The 21645-nt window shown below is 39.2% G+C and overlaps 1 protein-coding gene across 2 annotated transcripts in view; it reads right to left on the minus strand.

Annotated features, from left to right (window-relative positions):
• Window positions 1-175: 175 nt before the first annotated feature.
• The window catches only part of SOGA3 (SOGA family member 3), a 27746-nt gene continuing 6276 nt past the window's right edge, over window positions 176-21645 (minus strand). The window contains exons 4-5 of one of the 2 annotated variants that reach the window (XM_026044050.1): window positions 2272-2340; window positions 176-1582 (exon numbers count right to left, since the gene is read on the minus strand). In XM_026044050.1, coding sequence (XP_025899835.1) covers window positions 230-1582; window positions 2272-2340 — 1422 coding nt within the window. In that variant the 3' untranslated portion in view covers window positions 176-229. Of the gene's footprint in view, window positions 1583-2271; window positions 2344-21645 lie in introns of both variants that reach the window. The other variant, XM_026044051.1, reaches the window with a different exon arrangement.

Here is a 21645-nt window from a genome sequence, read left to right on the forward strand (position 1 = left end):
TAAAACAAACATGTTCATTTCTGTTGTGAAAATGCAAAAATAACACTGATAATGGTTTCACAGTATTGCTTCATAACAAAACTTGTCTGCTCTGCTTTTGCTCGTGATTATGGCACAATTCTGGTAAACACAGTTGCAAAACCAGAAAAAGGAATCTTCCATCTCTTTTAATGCTTGTTAACTCTAGTATTATTCTTTTAATTTCATGGAGACCATAGTTAACCATTGTTCACAATGGAAAACTGATGGAAACAGGTCTCATATGATCAGGTGTAAATAATTCAGAAGATAGAGATTTCTGTCCACTATCTAACATAACCACTTTAACGTGCCATACATCAAATTTTAAGCTTAATTCATTTGGCAGAGCCTTTTTACCTGTAGGCCGTAATAAGTAAAAGTCTACCTGACTCACTGACAAAGGTTCGTCTGCACTTCGGTCATCTGATGACTTTGGAACTTCAAGCCTGTCGATGAAAGTCTGGAGCTCTTTCCTGAACGCCTTCATCTGGGCGTTGATCCGGTACAGAAGCTCATGCTCGCGGATTCTGCTGCCATCGTCCTCTTCATCCATCAGTCCAAACAGATCCCCATTAGCCACATATATTCTGGCCTCCGTTATGATGGTACTCGTGTCAGCAATGAGGCGATCTATCGTCTTGCCCAGCCGCTCTGCTTCAGAGCGGATGTCCTTCATCTGCTGCCTGTCGGTGAAGCTCTTCTGCCACCCACTTGGCGAAGGATAAAAAGACCTCGTGGGCGTCAGGCATCGGATATTTCGTACCTCTTCGGAGTCACTCTCCCCACCAATGGGGCCTTCCCGTTTGCGGTGAGGGGGGCGGGAATCATCGTCGCTTTCTTTCTTTCCTGCATCACTCTCAGCATCGCTGTCTCTAGGACTGCCACGGATGCCAAGGTGAGAGGCCAGGTCGTAGCGCTGCATGTTAGACATTAATACTCTGTTCTCGTACTGCAGTTGCATGACTTTGCCGCTCAGCTCGTTGATTTGCATTCGTGCAGCTTTTAGCTCCTCCTGTAAGGCTTCTGTCTTGGCATTATCATGGTGCCTCGAGCTCTCATGGGCCCCAGACTTGTACTTATATTTGTTCAACTCAGCTGTTATGCGCTTGTTTTGTTCTTCCAAATCAGCTAAATTTCTCCTCAGCAATTCTGTCTCATCTTCTACTAACTGCAAATGCTGTCGCAGTTCTGACAGGGATTCACTCTGTTCTCCCAGGAGCGGATTAGCAGTCCCTGAGAAATCATCTCCTCTTAAATCATCAAGCTCTGCCTTTAGTCCTCGGTTTTCTACTTCTAGTTCCACTATTTTCCTCCCAAGAATGTTCGCTTCCTCCTCCACAAGTCTCAATCGAAGCTTGAGTTCAGCTTCTCTTGTAGTAGGTGGCCCACCTGCTTCACCTTTTGGCAAGGGACTGTCCAAATCCCCATAAAATGATCTATATTTCTGCAGCTCGTGCTCAAATCTGTCTTTCTCCTTATCAATCTTGGCCATTTTTTTCCTCATCAAGGCTGCTTCCTCTTTGACAAATTGCAACTGGCATTTCAGGTCTTCATTATCCTCCTTAGTGAAAAGAAAAAGAATTACTTGAAGAAACATGATGTAAAACAGGAGACCTCCAGTGGATGATCTTAAATTACAAGATTAATAACCAAAAGTACTTAGCCTTAGTTACTAAGAGATTCTATTACAATCTTTTTTTTTTTTCATTGATCAGTAAATTAAAGACAAATTTTTTTTTTAAGAGAAAAGAGGTAGAGAAACCTATAGTGCTTGCAGTGAAAGTCTGAACAGTCCCCAGAAAATACCTTACTGAGGCCCCTTATAAAAACAAAATGCATATTTTCTTGCTTCACACAACAGTAAAAACAGTGACTTTTTAAAATTATATATTCCAATGTTAGGTAACTAAGACCTGCCTCACATTATAAAGTATTTAAAAATGCTGAAACCAGTATGCAAAGGACCTATAATATTGATTCACTGCTGCTTCCATTTGCTTATTTTGCCTAAAGGATACAGTACATRAAAGATAGTGGGCTCTGTTGCAGCACCAGTAGTTTATTTAGATGGTCCCTGACACAGTCATCTGACTGCAGCACCTGGGTCAGAGTTCCCCATTTCACAGCATGCACAACAACACAGAGCAAAGTAAACAAGTGAGTGACATCCAAACCTACAGATCACATACATGTCCATAGAATCCCTCAAGCCTCAATATGAGCATCCAAGGTGCTGTTCTTTTAGCATACCTCTGTTGGTGTCTGCTGTGACTTTTTTTCTGATTTTTGCAAGTCTTTGCTCCCTCTTCTTTTCAGTGACTGCTGCAAAAACAACATAATTAGAAGTGCTCTAAAGAGATATATAATTCAGCCATAATTTTTTAAAACATTGTGAGCCATAATTTTTTAAAACATTGTGAGCCAAGGGCAACTACAAAGGAAATCATTTCTTGTAATCCTGGAGGTATCAAATACAGAGTCTTGAGGAAAAAAAAATCTCAAAAATGACAGAGCAGGAAAGTCACACTAGTAAAGTATTGGTTTAATCAGATGTTACATTTCTTTATTCAACATATTTAAGACTGGCACATGATGAATGCTTAACATATAGGTCAGAAAGATAGAAAGAAAGTATCTCAAATTGTAACTTACAGATGGGAAAACTGAGAAAAGCAGTGAAATCCAGCATCAATCTTGCCCATTTGATTGTATTTTACCCACACTGACGACAAGACTTTTAAAGAAAAATCCACCTATACAAGTGGCCTGTCCATGTAACAGGGAAGCTACAAGAAACAGTGTCTCTGCAACAGCAGAGACTTCACTGGCCAAATTCCTGCCTGTGCACTTGAGAGGACATCTACAAGCACGTATTTCTCTGTGTCCTGACTACAGCTTACATCTACAGCTTGCAGTGTGTTTTGGTCACATCTCTATCTGATGTATGTGGTAGACAAATTCTGTAYAGCCAAGCTCACTTACAGAAGGTGTCACTAGGCTTGTTCTGTTTCCAGAAGCAACTGAAACAGCTACAGTTTAGAGCTAGAGTGGATGGAAATGCCACATGTGTTGTAAACAAGCTGCCTGATCCTTTCGCCTTCTTTTCTGTTCTTTTGTTGTCTGCAAACTAAACTTGGATATATTAGTTATTCAGCAAGATTGCCTGAGTCTTTTAGTTAATTAATCCTTACTCATGAACTGTCTACAGATAAATTGTGTGCTCTTCAAAGAGCATGACAAATCTATAAACTCACACAATATTATTTTGACTATTCAATCAGAATACTGAAAGGTATTAAACAGAGAAGAGCAAAAGATGATTGCATGAATAATGCAAATCAAGTCAGCTCCTGGCTTCCACGCTGCACTTATGCCCCTTCTGCAATATAAGATCTTTGGATAGCAAAGAGGGATCAAGAATCTCCCATGTTAAGAATCTCCCACGTCTTTCCCAGTCACTCCTCATTTTGCACACAGCACAATCAGGAGAAAAAAATCAGGAAAAGACGACGACTCTTACAATCCTTAGATATAAGAGGTGCTCGCTGAGTCAAAGTATAAAAAAAAAGCATAGTCTAAAAGACCAAGGTAAAACAAACATCACTCAAAACAGGCTTTGTCACTTCCCTCTCTTGTGCTAAGACCATATGAACCTCACTGCAAGTTTCTGAATGTTTTACATCAAGTTGCTGACCCTAACAGTGAATGCTCCTGCTTGAGAATATGTTAAAGAGAGTATTCACATACTGTTGACTCCGTACTAAAGTTATTGTTGAAATGTCCAGGAGAAGAATATATGTGTGAATATTTCTTGAGCTTCAGTCAGATAATTGAGAAGGAATTCTAAAGGGCACTACTTTTGCAATATTTACACAGCACTAAGCAGCTCCAAGTAAAACCACTGCAAATAAAGTTCTTCATCATACTCCTTCAGGGAAGCATGAGATCTGTAAATCACAAAACTGATCATTTTGGCGCTAAAATATGCATTACTGAGATGAAAGAATTAAAGTATTTGTGAAGAAATATGCCATTGTCCATCACAATGGCCACTATACTTAGGAGATTAACAAATTTATTTTGCCATCTTTAGGACAGGTACTCTGTGCAAAGCATAATTCTGCATGGTTAGGTAGAAATACCTGAAGCAGCAGTAACGAGCCAGCTCACTGACTGCAAGGACAACAGCCCCGGTTCTGTGTCACTTGCTTGGACAAAGCAGCCCCAGTAACAAACAAAACATATTAGCTGAAGAAGCACCAGCAAATGATCAAGCTCCTTTGGTTTATTCTGCTCTGATTCTGTGTCACCAACACAAACAGGAAAGAAATCCTGCTTTTAAAACAGAATGCCCCTGGGTTCAAAACCAAATGGACTATCCAGCCAAAATCTCCTAATTATGGGCAATAGAAGGTTCATTAATGGAAAAATTGTAGCAGAACAAACTTCTCACTGTCAACACTCAATACAGATGGTCAAAAAAAACAGCTGGAGGGAGGAAAGCCAGTGAAACTGTTTATATGTAAAATTCCACTTGCTGCTGTCCCCACTTTTTCGGCCCCAGGTGAGACAGGCTCTGAGGCAGGCAGTGATACCTACCAGCACTACCACCTTCCTCTGAGATTGTTCACCAGCAGAAGGAGCCTTTGTGCCACAGAGAACTGAGAACCTCTCCCTTCCTTGCGCCAGCCAGAGGAGAATCCTGCTGCTCTAAAAAACTGAAACCACTTCTGCTTAGTAGAAGGTTTCACAAGGGGCCTTTGTGAAACCATCCAAAAGCCTCAAAATCACTGCAGAATTATGCCTGAATTAAGAATATAAATAACCCTACATTCAGAATCAGAATTAATGGATCCATCAAGAATCTCAATTTTTTTTTCTGTCTCTTGCAGATATGCTGAGTACATTCAGCAGGTACAATAGTAAAATCAATTACAGATCATTAATGTCTTAGCTGGATACCCATGACTCCCAGGATTCTATATGAAACCAGAAAGGACATAAAAATAGTTACATTAATTCTTTATTCTTTTTCCTTTTAAAATAAAGTAAATGATTAAGGGATCCAGTCTATAAACAAAATAATTCTTCTCCAAGGTGACCATCAATTGCCTTGTTGAAAAACTGGTATGAGCATATGGGAGGATATTTTTTAAAACTATGAAGAACAAAACTAATTCTGAAAGTAGAAGTCAGAACTGGAAAATTTACAGAGATAGGATTTCAGAGGTGYAGCTTTCTCCTAAGGATTACCACTAGCAAACTCCCGTTTCAAATCAGTGAGCACTACAGACTTTTCTTTACATCAGACTCTTGCCACCACCACCCACTGGTAAAATAACAAGGGAATAGTTAAAATATATTACTGTTTTACTAACTAAATTCCTCCTGTTCATCTTGCAAGGCTCAGCATCTTTTCAGATGTGATGAGGTTCTGAAATGCTGAGCTGCGGCTTTTCTTTTCAGATGATAAGAGCTATATGAAAAGGTATCCTATGACCAAAAAAAGAGGTGGGAGAACAGAGATCTCTCTTTTTCTTTTTTTNTTTTTTTTTTTTTTTTTTTTTTTTTTTTTTTTTTTTGTTTTTTTGTTTTTAATGACAAAGGTTCCTTTTGGTAGTCAGGACAGTAACATTTTAATTGTAGCAATAGCTGTGTCTACCTGATGAGGAGACACTACCTTTTATTCTGCTTTATTTAAATTAAAACAAGCCATTCACAGAACCTATATTATTCTCCAGTGAAATGATAGTGTTTAGCAACATAATTTTATAGCAGAAAGCAATGAAGAATATACACAATTCAACTGGCAGGATAATTTGGGTAAGCAAATTAGACCCAGCCAGAAGTGGCATATAATCTCTTTTCTTGTGAAAAACACCAGGAGACAATTTACAATCATTAGAGGTTACGTTCTCAGTTGCACATCTCGTCTGATAGATGACATCTGCAAAACTGCCATGCCATAACGTCATGTTAGGGCACTGAAGCAATACTCATACTGAACGAATAATGTCACTTCTCAAGCACTAGATCCTGTAACCTCTCAGTAATACATTTCTGAGGCTTTTTTTTTTTTTTTTTTCTGGAGGGATATTTAGCTATTTACAGCAGCCATCCCTTTTATCTTTTCATCTCAAGCCCTTTCTTTAAAAAAGCCAGTGATCTAATTTTCAACATGTTAAACAAGTTATTATTGCTAATGAGAAGAAAGGCATCAAGGCAAAATAATGAAAAAAAAAAATTAAATTACATTCAAATAAATACAGGACAAAACCAAAGCCAGCAATCCRACTTGCACGTTAATCTTCAGATTATCCTTGCCACTGAGCACTATTAAAACTGYTTATTTTGGCATATTTACAGTTGAGAGGACAAACAATTGTCTCTGCCACTACCGTTTAGAGAATATATTTGCTCAAAAGGTTTTACATTTGGTCACCTTTCACACAATTCTCTGGACCATACAGTATTCTGAAGTGCCACTAAACCCCCCGCTGCTGTTTCTCAGTGATAGTAGAAACAAATCTGCCTCTCACATTCTAGAAATAGTTTTGAAGAGCCATTTATTATACCACTAATTTGGGGGCCATAATAATTTTTCCTTCATATCTCTTAAATTATATTTAATTTAGTGTAATCATAATAAAAAAGAGAAAGGTGAAAATGATAAACGTACGATTTTTGTGCTATGTGATCTGTAATGCTTAGCAGACAGTTTTAATAAACTTGAAGCAAGCTACATATCTGCAGGAAAGAAGTAAAAAATGCATATGGGACTTTCTACAAATACGGAGTTTGAGAACTACCACGTAATAATGAAATATTCCAACAGTACTAGGGGTAGTATATTGCTTATATTATTATTATTAATATATATTGTATTTCAAACTTGATTATAGTGTAAATGATGTAAAAATCCATGTGAGCAACCTCAGCAAGAATTCCCACCACGTAAAGGCTTCTGTGGGTGCACCATGCTTCTTGAACAGCCATTTTCARCTCTCAACAGAGCAAACCTGCCTCTGTTTAGCCAGAATGATTGTGATCAGGGAAATGGAAATATGATTTAAGACTATTTCGGCATTTTCCCTTCACTCAAGTAGGAAAAATTCTGAAGTCCACACTAGATCTAGAGGTCTGAGCATCAGAGAGGAGATATTCTGTAAATAGTGAGAGAAATTTTACACACCTGTYTTGTGTCTGCAATCACCTTTCTGTCTTCAAGCTATAAAGAAGAGTATTATCTCCTTTTGTCTCCTTTTCATCTGTGTTTACTTGGGAAAACTCTGTTGTAATACTAACAGTCTGCAAATTGGCTGAAAAATGTTTTCCATAATATGACATAGGAGGAAACTTAAAAGGTGCTTGGGAATTGAGGTTATTGAAAACAGGCTCAGTCTCTGTTGTGCACTCAAGKTATGACACCAGTGTGATCATGTCACAAATTAAAACTGAGTTTTAATCTAAGCTCTGCTGAGCAACTTTGTACATAAAGGAGGTTCTCTGTGAAAGGAAGACATTTTAGCAGTTTGCACAAGCCCACACCCACCTTCCTCACTGTATGTGGTATCAACTTGCCCTCCCATTACTCTGCACTCAGTATTTCCATGAGGAAAAGATGGACATGAAGGGAAGGAGACCGTGGCGGCACTGCCTGGAGCAGAAGGGGCCAAGGGCTGCCCTAACTACAGCAGGCTCAGAAGACTTTTGTCTGGCTCCCCTGTCTCTTCTTCCTAAATTAAATTTGTTCAGCTTTTTATGAGCAGTGAGGGAAGGGGCTGTGGCTCTTTGTTTGATTTAAAACCTTCAGGCTGCAGTTGATTTAAGACTTCTCTAAAAGTTCTCCTTACTAGAATGGTGAAAGTCTCATGCTGAAATGAAATCTGACAGTTTTCAACTCATTATAAATATTTCATCACTGGGATGCATTTTTAACTAGCTATCATGAACAAACATCCGACTCTTTAGCATTTATCACAAATGTCACCAAACCAGCAGATCACCTGCAAATTAATGCCAAAGCAGTTTTAATGGGGTCACACAGGAATCAATTCTCAGTCCTACACTAATTAACATTTTTAGTTACTGCCTGGAAGAAAACATAAAATAATCATGGATGAAGGCTGCAGATAGAATAAAGGCTACAAAATGTTAAATATAAAAAGGATGGTCACTGAGAAAAACCTGGATACAATAAGATAATGTATTTTAACATGGCCAAAAATAAATATTAAAGTGTAAGGACAAGGAGTGAAACCTATGCTTAGATACTAGGAAAACAGCATAGAGAAAATATCTCACAAATCACTATCTCTAAAAAAAAAAAAAAAAAAAAACTATGGAATGACAGAGGTTCAAGTATAATTTTGTATTCAGGAAGGCTTAATTTAGTCTTACAATATGCATACCAAAATTAAGGATTCCCGAGTAGCCCATAGAAATAAATGGACATGTATCTCCAAAGACTGATCCCATCCTCAAACAAATGCCTTGACAAGGGCTAAATTTCTCTTTAGGTTAACAGCTGAAGATTTAGACGGCTCAGTGATGTCTACCCTGAGCAGGTAGAAATAAAACAAAGCACTGAAACCAGACCATGGATGTTTGCAACAAACATCTSCTACCTGGTTGGCAGCCAGTTTTCAGTTAATTCAGGTGAGAAGGGAGGTGTGAAATTTTAATTGAGTGGAACAGTTCAGGAAGAGGTCGACTAACCTGTGCAGAGCTGTCAATGTTTAACACAGACCTGCATGCTTTCCTGAAATATAGCTACCAGCTTAAAGAAAACAGCCCCAGGGGTATTTATGAAAGTTATGCTGGAAGCCAGAAGTTATTGATTAAATATACCATCCTCACCTCCTAGCTCCTGAATAGATGAAGCTTAACTGAATTTGGGAGCACACCACCACCACTAATAGAAGCATGCCACATGGTACATGAACCTTTCAGCATAGGCCTCTGTTTGCAAAGCACCAAAGCAATGTTCCCGTTCAAAACTCTTTTCTGAGGCACTGTTATTGGTTCCTCCAATTAACCACTTAATCAGAGCCCTAAACTACTAGCATCTGTAGAAATTAACGACTCAGCCAAGCCTGTAAAATAAAACACTCCTGGTAATAAGGCCACTACAATGTCATCATCAGTCATGCTGGAGAGGGATGCAGAAGTCTCTCATTACACATAACACTGATGGAAGCAGATGCATGGTAAATATCCTCTAAGTGCAAGTACTCACCTGTGACCTAAGCAGAGAGCTCAGTGATTATCCTAACCTGGATTCATTGCTGAGGTAGCCAAATTCAATTAACACAATCACACAAGCAGGATCAACCAAAGCAAAATGGAATTGATATCCACAGGTCTTATTCTACATATCCCAAAATGTGTGGTTGTTAATAATAGTATGTGATTTTTTCCCAGTGCTATGTCAAAACAATTCAACAAATACAAACACTTCAGAAAAATATCCCTGAACATCTAAGATGTTAAATCAATGCCACTTACTTCAGAATAATAAATGTCAGTTTTGATATGCATAACTATGGAATATTATCAAGAGATGAATTCGTTAAAATACAAGAGGACTGCATTTCTTCATGTTATGGCAAGTGCCAACACCACAAGTACACCACTAACAACCAGTCTCAAGCTAAACCTTATATTGATCACACTTCTTTAAGCCTGGAAGTTCAGGCAGTTTACAGTCCCCCTCACTGTCCACTTTGCTAGTGCCTACTAAATCAGCTTGTGCATGAGAAAGGTGTTATGAGAAACAGTGTCAAAATCCTTACTGAAGTCAAAGAAGCAACATTTACTGCTTTCTCCTCATTCACCAAGCCAGTCATCTCATCACTGAAGGCTATCAGGCTGGTTAAGCACAACTTCCCCTTCATAAATCCATGCTGACTGCTCCTGTTCACCCTCTTGTTCTTTATGTGTTTAGAAATGGCTTCCAGGAAAACTTGCTTTAGCATCTTGTCAAGGACCAATGTGACACTGACCAGCCTGTAGTTCCCCAGATGCTCTTTCTTTTCCTTCTTGAAGACAGGAGTAACATTCACCTTCCTCTGCTCCTCAGGAACCTCCTTTGCTTGCCRTTGACTTTTGAAGATTATTGAGAGTGGCCTWGCAGTGACGTTAACCAACACCTTCAACCCTTGTTGGTGCACTGCACGAGGTCTCACGCACTTCTATGTCTAGTTTGTTTAAATGCTTGCTTAACCTGATCCTCTCACAGCAAGAGTAAACCTTCCTTGTTCCAGATTCTCTGGATTTCTGAAGAAACTCTAAGGAAAGGCTGAGGTGAGGAAGATATTGAGCATTCTTGCTTTCCCCATGCCTTTTGTCATTGGGTTCCCTACCCCATTCAACATTAAACCCACATTTTCCATAGTCTTCTTTTTGCTGCTGATAAACCTGTAGAAGCCTTTCTTGTTGCCCTTCACATCTCTTGCCAGAATCAACTCCAAGTGGGCTCTAGTTTTCCTAACCCTATTCCTGCATGCTCAGACAGTGTCTCTGTGTTCCCTCTGGACCACCTATCTCTGCCTCCCTCTCTTCCACACTTCCACTTCAGACTTAAGTTTCATTTGGAGGTCTTTACTCATCCATGTAGGTCTCTTGCTGCCTTTCTTTGACTTTCTGCTCATCAGGATGGACCTTACAAAAAGCCATCACGCTGCAACCAATAGCCTCACCTCACTTCGCAAGTCTTTCATGAGAAATGCAAGAGACATTATCAAGCTTGCACAACAAAATATGGATGGAAGTTGGATTGCCTCTATTTTGTAAAATAAAACAAAACAAAATAAAATAAAACAAAATTAAAAAAATGGTAGAAAGCAACTTTGAAAAAGCAAGACCAAGATATATAGCCAAAAAAAAAAAAAATGCCCAGAGTATCAAAATACATCTTGTGAATTCTATTATATGGCATTAATATACTGGTTATCAAACACTATTTTCTGCCCTGCAGGAAGTGCTTATTATAAATAGCTGCCCACTACACTTGCTTCTGTTGAAGTTTCTGATTCTGTAAATACTGCATACTTTATGCTACCACCAAAGTCCTCAGAATCACCATTCTGAAAAGGAAATAGTACACACATCTGAGTTTTGTTGCATATGGCTCTGCTCTCTGTGTTCCTGTTTGAGGTTCTGCCAGTCTTTTTCACCTGTTTTATGTTGGAATATGTGCTGGCATTACTCCCTAAGGACGTGTGACTTGCTTCAGAACAGCCATCTCTATTATGCCAAGTTTCTCATTTCCAGCMCTGGCAGTTGAGTTCAGCTGAGATACAGCAGCATTTACCTCTGTGGTGCTATCCTCTGCTCAACCTCACAAGGCAAAAATAAACTATGCAGGRCTGTGGGTCTCTGCTGAAGAGCTGTAAGGAGCACTGGCACATTAAAGACACGCTGGTAAGATCCACGTGCAGAATAACTAAAAAAATCTATGAGGGGACAGAGTGTTCCAGATTCTTTATTAACTGCCTGCTCACTATCAGCCCCAGAGAATGTAAAATAAAACAATTTGATTTCATGAGTGCCTGCTGAAGAACTCAGCACTATGAGAAAGGAGGCTCTGAAGAGAGCAGTGAGCAAGCATGCACTAAACAAAAATAAAGTGACAGTAATTTTCCCTTCCATCTGAAACAAGCTGAGCTTTGACCTTTAGCAAACAGACTTTAGGGTTTGCAATGCACCCGGAAAATGCTGTTTTTTTCCAGGTGCTTCTTGAAGAGACAAGTGCACTGAAGCAGTGGGCTGAGTGCAGAGGTGTAAGAGGCAAATATATATACGTATATTTTTTGCTTTTCTTCCAGGCTGTGGGGAGACTTCCAGCAAAATATTATGACATTTGCTGCATGTTGATTTTAGAACCCTAAGGTGTAAGTGTACCCAGAGATATGTATTGGCATTAAGAAAATTTCCCTTTCCTGCCTCTGTCCTTGCCRCTGATAGAGATTACCTATAAAACTAGAGAATCCTGAGCTACCCCTGTATCCTCTTCATGTTTTCACAGCACTATGAAGAGGTTGAACTTAGGCTATTATCCAATATCTTTCTTTAAGAAATTAAGCAAATTAAACAAATTGACTGGTTATTCAAGGACCTTATACAGAATTCCAGAGACTTGCCAAAAGAATAACAAAATGGCCAGGAAAAAAAAAAAAGTTGTGAATTTTAAAAAAAGAGAAAAAGGCCTATTATAACTATAATTATGGCCAGTATATTACTTAATATTACTTAGCAAAACAGCAACAAGAGAACCAATGTGGATTATGTACTATCATGGATACAACTGTGAAAAGTAGCTTGACAGCTAATATAAAGCTAGCTAAAACAGGAGCTCATTTTTATATTAGGATTTTAAGTAACCTGGCATCTTTTTCTTTCATTGAAGTGGTCAGGTTGGTACCTCTTTGTTTAATATGTCTCTTTGGACACATAATCCAAATGTGGACATATAAATGCGCACTTGAATAAAAGTATATTGAAAATGGGAAATGCAAAAATGAAAACTTGTCTCCTGGGACTGAAGACAATGCAGATTTAAAAAAAAAAAAAAAAATTCCCAGAAAATAAGTAAACTTTTCAGGCTTACAAAGATCACAGTGCTAAAAAGAGTTTAGCAGATGACTTACTGTGAACCAAGCAATACTAGATCTTCCAAACATGCCTACATCTGTTGGTATAGTATGGTATTTTGAAGACATTATTGAAGTCATTATTTGGCACCATTACCTTTTGGGAAGTAAGATAATATAAAGAATACTTCCTCCTTTAGCTCTCAAGGATCTCAGCGATACCCTAAACTCTCTGGTGACAGAGACGCATCTCTGCCAGGCTGCCCCTCTGGGAGTTCAGACACACAAACCATTTTCTCTGTGATAACAAGTCCCCAGCCACGACCCGTGTCACATTCGCTTCTCTCAGGCACCTGGGCGTGCTGTTTCTGCCGGCGGTGCGGTCGCTCGTGGCTGCCCCTTGCCAGTTTTCCTCTGTAGTAGGAATTCACAGAGCAACAATGGATTGGAGTTGGTATTCTGCGTCTCATTTGCTATCACCTTTGGCTCCACACTAAACCAGGGACCTTTGTCCATTTTTAGACTCACAAATGAAACAGGTCAGGGGCTGTTCTCAGGATCTGATGCCAACCAGTGTTCAACAGCTCTGAGTTTACTTTAAGCTAAACCGTTAAATAGCCAGACCACTAATATAACTAAGCTTTCTTAGAGCTTCCTCCCAAACAGGCATGAATGCACCCAAGCTGTCAGTCAAGATTAGACTCAGCCCCAGCCTAGATGCCCAATCATGCCCAGGCATTGAAGCAGCAGTAGCTTCCACAGGCCAAAATCATCCAAGGGATGTGCTAGCAGTCGCAGGTCAGGGTGTGGGCCCTTGCCTTAGCCTGGCATATACCTACTAAATAGATATAGCCTGTTTTACAAAGGTAACTGTTGACTAACAGAAGCAAATTTACAGCAATGAATAACTTTGAGAAGCAATATCCAAGGGTAGAAATGATCTTAAGACCTGGTTTGAGAAGAAKGAATAGAGGATCAAGTCCTTTCTCTAAAACACAGTTCTTAGGTGTTTGGGGGCTTCTTTCTTATTTTGTGCTTATGTYTTTAGATGCTCATCATCTTAATTTTTACAGAGGCTACTGTGAAGGGAGGGACTCYGATTTCATCTGGAGACTGTATATAGCACCAATAATAACAACTTTGATAGAGAATGTACAAATCTAAGACTGTCCACATCCTTTTCAAAAAGGAAGCAAAACAAGGTATCATGTCCCTGGCAAAAGAAAGGGATCTTCTCAACCTCATCAAACTAGGGTTTACAGATTCAAAGAGTTGATTAAACTTTATTTTGTRAAAGTTACATTGTTTTCCTCCTGCTTTAATCGTAGGCCACATGTCTTTTYTGTTGCTGCTCTTTTATTATTTTCCTATTAGCAAGCAAACCCACCATTTCTTTYGCACAATCCTTAGAAATGTGAAGACTATTTAATAAGTATCCATGAAAAATCACCCTGGCTGAATGACTTTCTGAAGAAAAAGAGGTTTCTTCTAGGCATCTTTTCTCAGAAAAGGTCTTCAAAGTAAGGAATCTATAGATTTAAATAGTTTTTTTTTCATTATATACATTTTGGAGCTATATTTTTACTGACCATGTATCTCAGTTTTTGATAAAGTCATTGAAAATATGTCTCAGGTAAATTGCTGATGGCTGATACATAAACCTCAAAAAATTACATTTTAGTTATAGGCAAACTACTTCTGAAATGCATATCATGCTTCCTGTTTATACCACTTTTATGGACTGATCAAAATCTATTGTAATTTGATTTGTTTTCCCATGATGTTTCCTTTCTCATATTCAAAGAACTATGCTGAAGCAAATTTTTCTTATCTGTCTGTGAAACTGCTGAAATAGATCTCAGTGTGTCTGASCAAAGATGGCAGAATCACACTCTCAGAGATTATGAAGAGCATCCCTACTGAGTACTGTTTTTAAAGCAGCAAAATATTTGGGCTGGATATGAAATGTAACAGAATTCCATGTAAGCTAAAGCTAACAGAAGTAAACGGGGATTCTGTATCTGCAGAGATTTGGTGTGGAGAGAATCACTAAGCTGGGTTTGGAGAGAGAAGATATTTTAAGACATTTTTGCTTCTTGCTGTATAAAGCCAGGCAGAGACTTGCTTCTTATCTCTTTTCAAATAAATCTCTTCATAACCTTTTTTATTTTTTTCACTGAAGGAAATAATAGAATTTTCATGAGGCAGYAGACTGAGAGCCCAGATCACTAAAACCCTCTATCTAAAGTTACTGTTAGTAGCAGTGTTGCTGATAGACTCAAGATCAAGTCCTCCAAATGACCCAGAGAAGACCTGGGCCAGTGAGAGACTTATAAATCCTCCCCTGCTGCCATCTTGTGCCAGGAGTAAGTAAATTACTGTAACCCTTCAAAGAGCACAGTTACTTCACTGATCCTATGATTCATCAGCCACTTCAGCAAGCACCTCAGCATCTCATCTCCCCTAGCTTATCTCCACTCCCTCTGCGACTAGCTCTTTGAAATAGGGGAGCAGCAGGCTCAAACTGAAGAGAAATGGAGCTATGGGGGGCAATCAATAAGAGCCTTGGAGACAGYGTGATGGAGGACACTCACACTTTCCCTGGGAAAGCGGCACAAMCAGAGATCCGACTCGAGTGGCCTGTCTGCACGCACCATGGGAAACACAGAAGCTGGAAATTCATGCACAGCCACAGAGCCGAGATCTCGCTGCAGTCACAGAGGCACGAGGGGACGGGTCACACAACTGCGTGTGGGAATGGATTGACACAGGATGTTTAAGAAGGATGGATAAGAAGGCAGGGAGGAAAGGTTCTGCTCTGTGCAAAGGAGCTGCTCAAATGATCGGAGATTTGCCTTATGGGCCAGTTGCAAGCTTACCGGCAAGGATCAGAAGACAGACAAGCATGGGCGACATCATTTTGGGTGTCTGCTGCAGATACCCCATGAAGAAGGCAAAATAGATGAAGACAGCTAGAAGAAGCCACATAAATTCCGCCATGTGAGGAAGGCAATTCCTTGACACCACRTGATTAAGTAACTGTGGAAGGCACTCTGATGGAGTGCTTATGAATAAGGAAGGAATAAGGAAGAATAGGTCAGGGATGTGAAGGCTGATAGTACCATTGACAGCAGTAACATGAGATAGAGGAGCTTAAAGGCTGAGCAAATCAAGCAAGAGAGATGGCAAAAGCAGATTTTGAACAGCTTTCATAGATCTAACTGGCAAGGACTCATGAGGGAGTACCCTGACAGGCAAAAAGACCAGAAAAGCAGATTAATTCTCAGGGAAAACTTGTTTATTCTCAGGCTTCCCAAATCCCTTGGCCTACTAGGAAAATCTGAAAGTGTGAAGTATTCTCCACAGTAGATGAAAATTACTTGAGCAAAGCAGACATCCATGAGTCCATGGATGAGACAGGATGCCACACAAGGTACTGCAGGGGCTGGCTGAAGTCACTGCAAGCCCATTCTCTACGACCTTAGAAAGGTGATGGTGACCAGGAGGGGCTCCTGATGACTGAAAAAGGTAAATGTCCAAAACGGCAAGAAGACAGATGGGGGGAACTACCATTCAATCAGTTTCATTGTAGACCTTGGAGAGATTATAGAGCAMATCCTCCTGAAAGCCATGTCCTGGCATATGACAGACAAGATGAAGACTAGGAATTGCCAGAATTAATTTATCAGGATCAAATTGTGACTGATCAATCTCACAGCCTTCTATGATAAGATGATTGGCTCTATGCATAGAGGAGAGGAGTGCATAGTGTTCTCCTTGGCTCYACCTTCAAGAAAGCATCCCATAGTATTTTTATAGTCAACTGATAAACTATAGTTTGGAAAACAGGACGATAAAGTCCCTTTATAGGGCACTTGGGCTGCCAAGCTCTAGTGATTGTAATCACCAGGAAACAGTCAGATTGGTGRCCAGTTCCTAGAATTGTCCCTCATGGATTATTGCTGCTTCACATCTCTGTTAAGGACCTGGACACAGGATACAGTGTATATCAGCAATTCACAGGTGATACAAGATTGAATGGATGAGGGGCAGACAGGTAACATTCAGAGAATCAACTGGGTTGCTATTCAGAGGGAACCTGAAGTGCTAGAGAAAGGGACTGGCAGTAACCTCATGAAGTTCCTCAAAGAGAAATGCAAAGTCTGACAAGGGGGATGGAGTAAACCAATACAGCAGAACACAGCAGTACATATTAGATGTCCACTGGATAGAAAGCAACTCTGCAAAAAAGAACCAGGCTGGGAATCCTCATAGAAAACACGCTGAACATGAGTCAGTAATGTGCCTTTTCAGCACTTAATGCTAACTGCATATTGGACTTTATTAATGTAAACAGTTGGTCAAGATAAGAGATTTTTCTCCTCCGTTCAGCATTTGCGAAACTGTATCTGAAGGCACTGTCATACTGGGGACCACCTAGATAATTAGGAGGCTGAAGGACAAGAAATGCAAGGACAGGTTCTTAGTTCATTCTTAAGAGGAAAAGACTCAGAGCAGATTTAATTGCTGTCTTTGGCTAGCTAATGGAAAGGTACAGAAGAAATTGAGAAATCTCTTCCTCTCAGAGATGTATAAGGACAGGATAAAAAGTAATTGGCATGAATGCAACACGGGAAAGTCTGATTAGGTATTAGGTAAAACATTTTACAACAAGAATGATCGAATACTGGAATCTGCTATCTTGGAGATACTCAAAGTTTTCAGGAACCTGACCTAAGCTGGTCCTGCTTTGCGTAGGGGTTTGGACCAAATGAACTTCCAACCTAAATAATTAATCTCTTCTGATAAACAAATCTATCTGGAGGAGAGAAAAAAAAAAAAAAAAAAAAGGCAGGATAAGAATAAACAAACCAACCAACTAGGTTTACTGTTGACAGTATAGGTGTTGATTAACATTCTGTAACACCAGCTAACAGGTAGCTAGTTCTTCCACTCACACTTTTGCTGAACATCCTCCAACTGTGTAAAAATTCCTGATAATCTCTGTGCACAGAATATTAAAAAATAGTATGAGAAAAAAAATCAGGAAGAGATTTCTAAATTCATTATTATTTAAAAAACAGATGCATTGCCATCTTATGGGAACAATGTACACTCCCAAAAACTAACAGCAAGAAGTTAGCTTATCACACAAAATCAATGAGGCTTTCAATTAGATACTAAAAGCTACCATCCCRTTCATTCCAGCTTAGAGCAGTGATCTCTCAGTGATCTATACAARCCATGCATTTCTTGTTCTGTATCTTAAAGTTTTTACAACATTTGACAGCAGGAATATATACAACTCTTCCTCAGTTATGAAAGCATCTACCTGCAATTAACCTAAGACACTTTTTAACTAGTGAGTCTGTGACAGCAAGTTTCATTTCTGGAGGCACCAAAAGGTGTAGTAATTGTTGTATGATGTGGTTGCCCTATCTAATGAGAATGCTGCAAAACACTAACTTTGAGACCTGTTTCCAGTTTCTCACAACTTTATCACCTTCTAGATGTTGGGACTGAGATTTACATACTAAACACGTGTCTCAGCATCAAGGTGGTTAATACATGGGAAAATTTCAGCAAAATGATTTAGCTCTTCAAGAAGAGCGTATCTTGTTTTGCTGATATTAAAGATTGCAGCAAGCGTTCTTTGAGAAGTTCCAGTATGCTTGTGCTCTGGAGAAGGAATTTTGTGTTTGTATCAGACATATACATGCTTTTCTAATTGTCTCAAAATATGAATGGGAAAATTATAACCYTTCAGAAAACTCACATTTCTATACATAGCCAGATAGTTATTTCTTGGAGTTTACCAGTTAAATTTGCTGAAAATTCTATATTTACAAAGTGTTATATCCCATTTCCCGGTTATTGACCTATCTGCACATTCACTCCCAACTGATACAGCATTTTCTGACTCCAGTATAGAAAGCAAAGCCTGATTGTTCCTGCCGAGTCGTTCCATTTCGGTCTAGGAAAGGTTAAAGCCAGTAATTGGAACCAGAGATAATTTTCTCGTGTGCTTATAGTCATATAGCCACTGTTCCCTCCTACAATGAGTGATCTTACACTGTTCCCAGTCCAGATGCAGAAATTAAAAAGTTATACTGGGAAATAAGGAAAGGAACAGAACAAACCAAAGCAGCTGACTGTTTTGAATGAGGATGAGTAAGAAGAATAGGAGAAAAGGGACTAGGTTCATAAATGAGAAAAACTGTTGACTAAGAAAWAGGGATAACTCACTGGCAGTGAGTATGAGGTAAATGAACTAAGGGGCTTGAAATCCAGAGAGAAGGTCAGACACTGACAAAGAGATGGAGAGATGAAAAGAATGGTACCACTGGCACCAGGTACCAGAAGTACTACAAKACCCAAAGAGAACCAGGAAAATCTGAGACTCCATGCATAGGTGAAGGAACTACTACTCCATAGTCGGAAGAATGGAACGAAATGATTGTGATGAAGTGGCAGGAGAAAGAGCTTAGGAAGACAAAGGTCTATGAGAAAGGAGAGATACTGGATCTTCATTGAGAAGACATAGTGGGATAAGACATAAACAGACTGACACCAGATTATTCACTGCTGTTGCTGAACAAGGGGCTGGGTCTGAGTCATCCCACACCAGTCCTTTTCGCAGCTCTCCCACTGTAGCTTTTGTTTTCAGATTTCCAGCTATCCTCCTAATTTCTAAGCAGGCACTCAGAGATGTGAAGARAGCTAATCTGTAGCCCACAGACTATATAAACAGAGTAAACAAAGGTTGTAAGAGGAGAGAACTAGAATTACTTTTTTTGCGGTCTCACAGCAGGTTAGTATCAAAACCAGGAATAGAATTCAGGTTCCTCCCTCTGAGTCAGGTGCCCAGTTCCCTAGTCTGGCACTTTTGCTCTGCTTTCATGTAGTGTATAGCATAGACTCATTGGCAGAGAGGATCCATTCCAAGAAAAAGACAACATACGTAGGGACATATGTAGGGAAATATAAATTCCTCTGCCTCATTTCTGAAGTAACTGGACACAAGATAAAAATCCCATCTGCATGCCATATAGACATTACTATATATTAGTCCAAGTATAACATCATCCTAATGGGGCTATAAGAACTAAGCTGTTTTGCATCTGGCCAGCTTGGAGTACTAGCAGAGCAATCCATAGATTCCTATCCGTAAATCCGTCTCTGAAAGCACCTCCTGCGACTACCTATCTGCATTGCAGTGAGGATACCTGAAGTCCAGGGTCCAGTACATYTGTCCTATTCTCTACCTATTTCACCTCTCTCACACCCAACCATCTAAACCGTGGATAACTGGGCATTTCCAGCACAGCTAGAGCATTTGAATGAATTCTTGTTTCATGCTATTAGAATGAAAAACTCTACAAGAGTTAGCTAGGCTTTGACAAATCATTACAGTCTTTTTGAATTACTAAGCCTTTGTCAGATTTCAATAGCAGCAGTACAGTTGTAGCTTTGAACAGTGTCTTTGCTGCCTTAGAAAGAGTGTAAAATTAAAAACAAGCTAATGAGCATAACGAATGGGTTCATTCCCAACCCAACTCATTAACAGTTTTTTTTTATATATATAGAAAAACAGTATGTAGCTAGTTATTTCCCTAGTTTGCTTTCAGATTCCAAGCAAGCACTGCAATTAATAATAATAAAGTGTTAATCAACAGCAGTTGCTACAAAAAAAAAAAATGAGAATTGAGAGTGCAGATGAAAAATCTGGTGTTTCCACACGGATATCTGCAGGATATGTGGATCTATTCACTGCTAAATGAAATAGCTGCAGAGGAGTTAAACGAGACTGCCTGGAAGAGTAACTGACAGAAAACATACACTTTGCTGGAATACCTGGAATACTTGGAATACAAATTCTGGATGCTTGCAAGGTTCAGMTGACATCAGCAATACTAACTTCCATTTGCCAGGCAATAATATCTCATAATGTCTCTTTCTCAAAAGTGCCAAACTGAGAAAGGAAATACCAGCTACCTCTCTGTATTAATAGATACATACACTCACAAGTCTATCCACCCAAAGGTTCAGTGGGGCACTGGAGATCTGTCTCTACACAAACATATCTGCCAGCATTTATCTTTTAAATATTTGCAGTTAAGTCTACCCACATCTTTTCTAGAACAGTAGAGAACATCTGCAAAGAGAATTTTGGCTCTGACCATGCTCTAGAGGCTACCTGACATAAAATGCTGCTTCTCTCTCCAACATTKCTAGTACATCTTTTAAACGTTCTCTGCTGTCTCATGCTGTTCATCATAAAAGGAGACCAAATTTCCCAAGGCAGCTACAAATAAATAGATTTAATAAAGAATGGGAAGCTTCTGACAGCCAATGCATAAAATTAGGGTTGTGGTTTTGCACAACATGATGACATAAAAGGACAGAAATCAGTTATACATATGGCAAGCACTGTTATTGTGCTATAACATAATCAGAAAATCTTTATTGACTTTGGTTGATTAATTCTATCATTAACTATAAGGTCAATAAAAGTTATGATCAAAATTCAGACAAAATGTCTGCACTCTGCAGGCCTGTTTATGCTSAGTAAAACTTAAGGAGAAGGTTCCATTAGTTAAGGTGAGTGCACTGAAATCAGAAAGGGAGGTAGAACAATGAACTCAATGGAAATAATTAACAAGCAAAGGGAAAATTATCATTGTTTCATGGTTGTAATGGTATTTAAGACAAGGATACCCCTCTTTAAAAAAAAAAAAAAAAAGATATTTGTCACAGAAGAATTCYAATGAACTTCAAACTGTTTGCGGTTGTTTTCAACATTGTTTTACGTTAATATTTTCATAGCTTCTTCACAGATCCTAAATTTCAAACTCATAAGAATTAGTATTCTTCACCAGAATACATCCAGTGGATCTTTTAAGTCATGGCATGTTTACAAAGTCCATAGTAATTTGCCTTCACTTGAAACTTATTTTATGACATGCATTTCCTTGATGACGCTCCAACTTCCTCCAGCTAGTGCTCCTTCTTTTATTGGATAAGACTCAGC

Source organism: Nothoprocta perdicaria, unplaced genomic scaffold (assembly GCF_003342845.1).
Source record: "Nothoprocta perdicaria isolate Ctin4 unplaced genomic scaffold, notPer1 scaffold_349, whole genome shotgun sequence".
Lineage (NCBI taxonomy): Eukaryota > Metazoa > Chordata > Aves > Tinamiformes > Tinamidae > Nothoprocta > Nothoprocta perdicaria.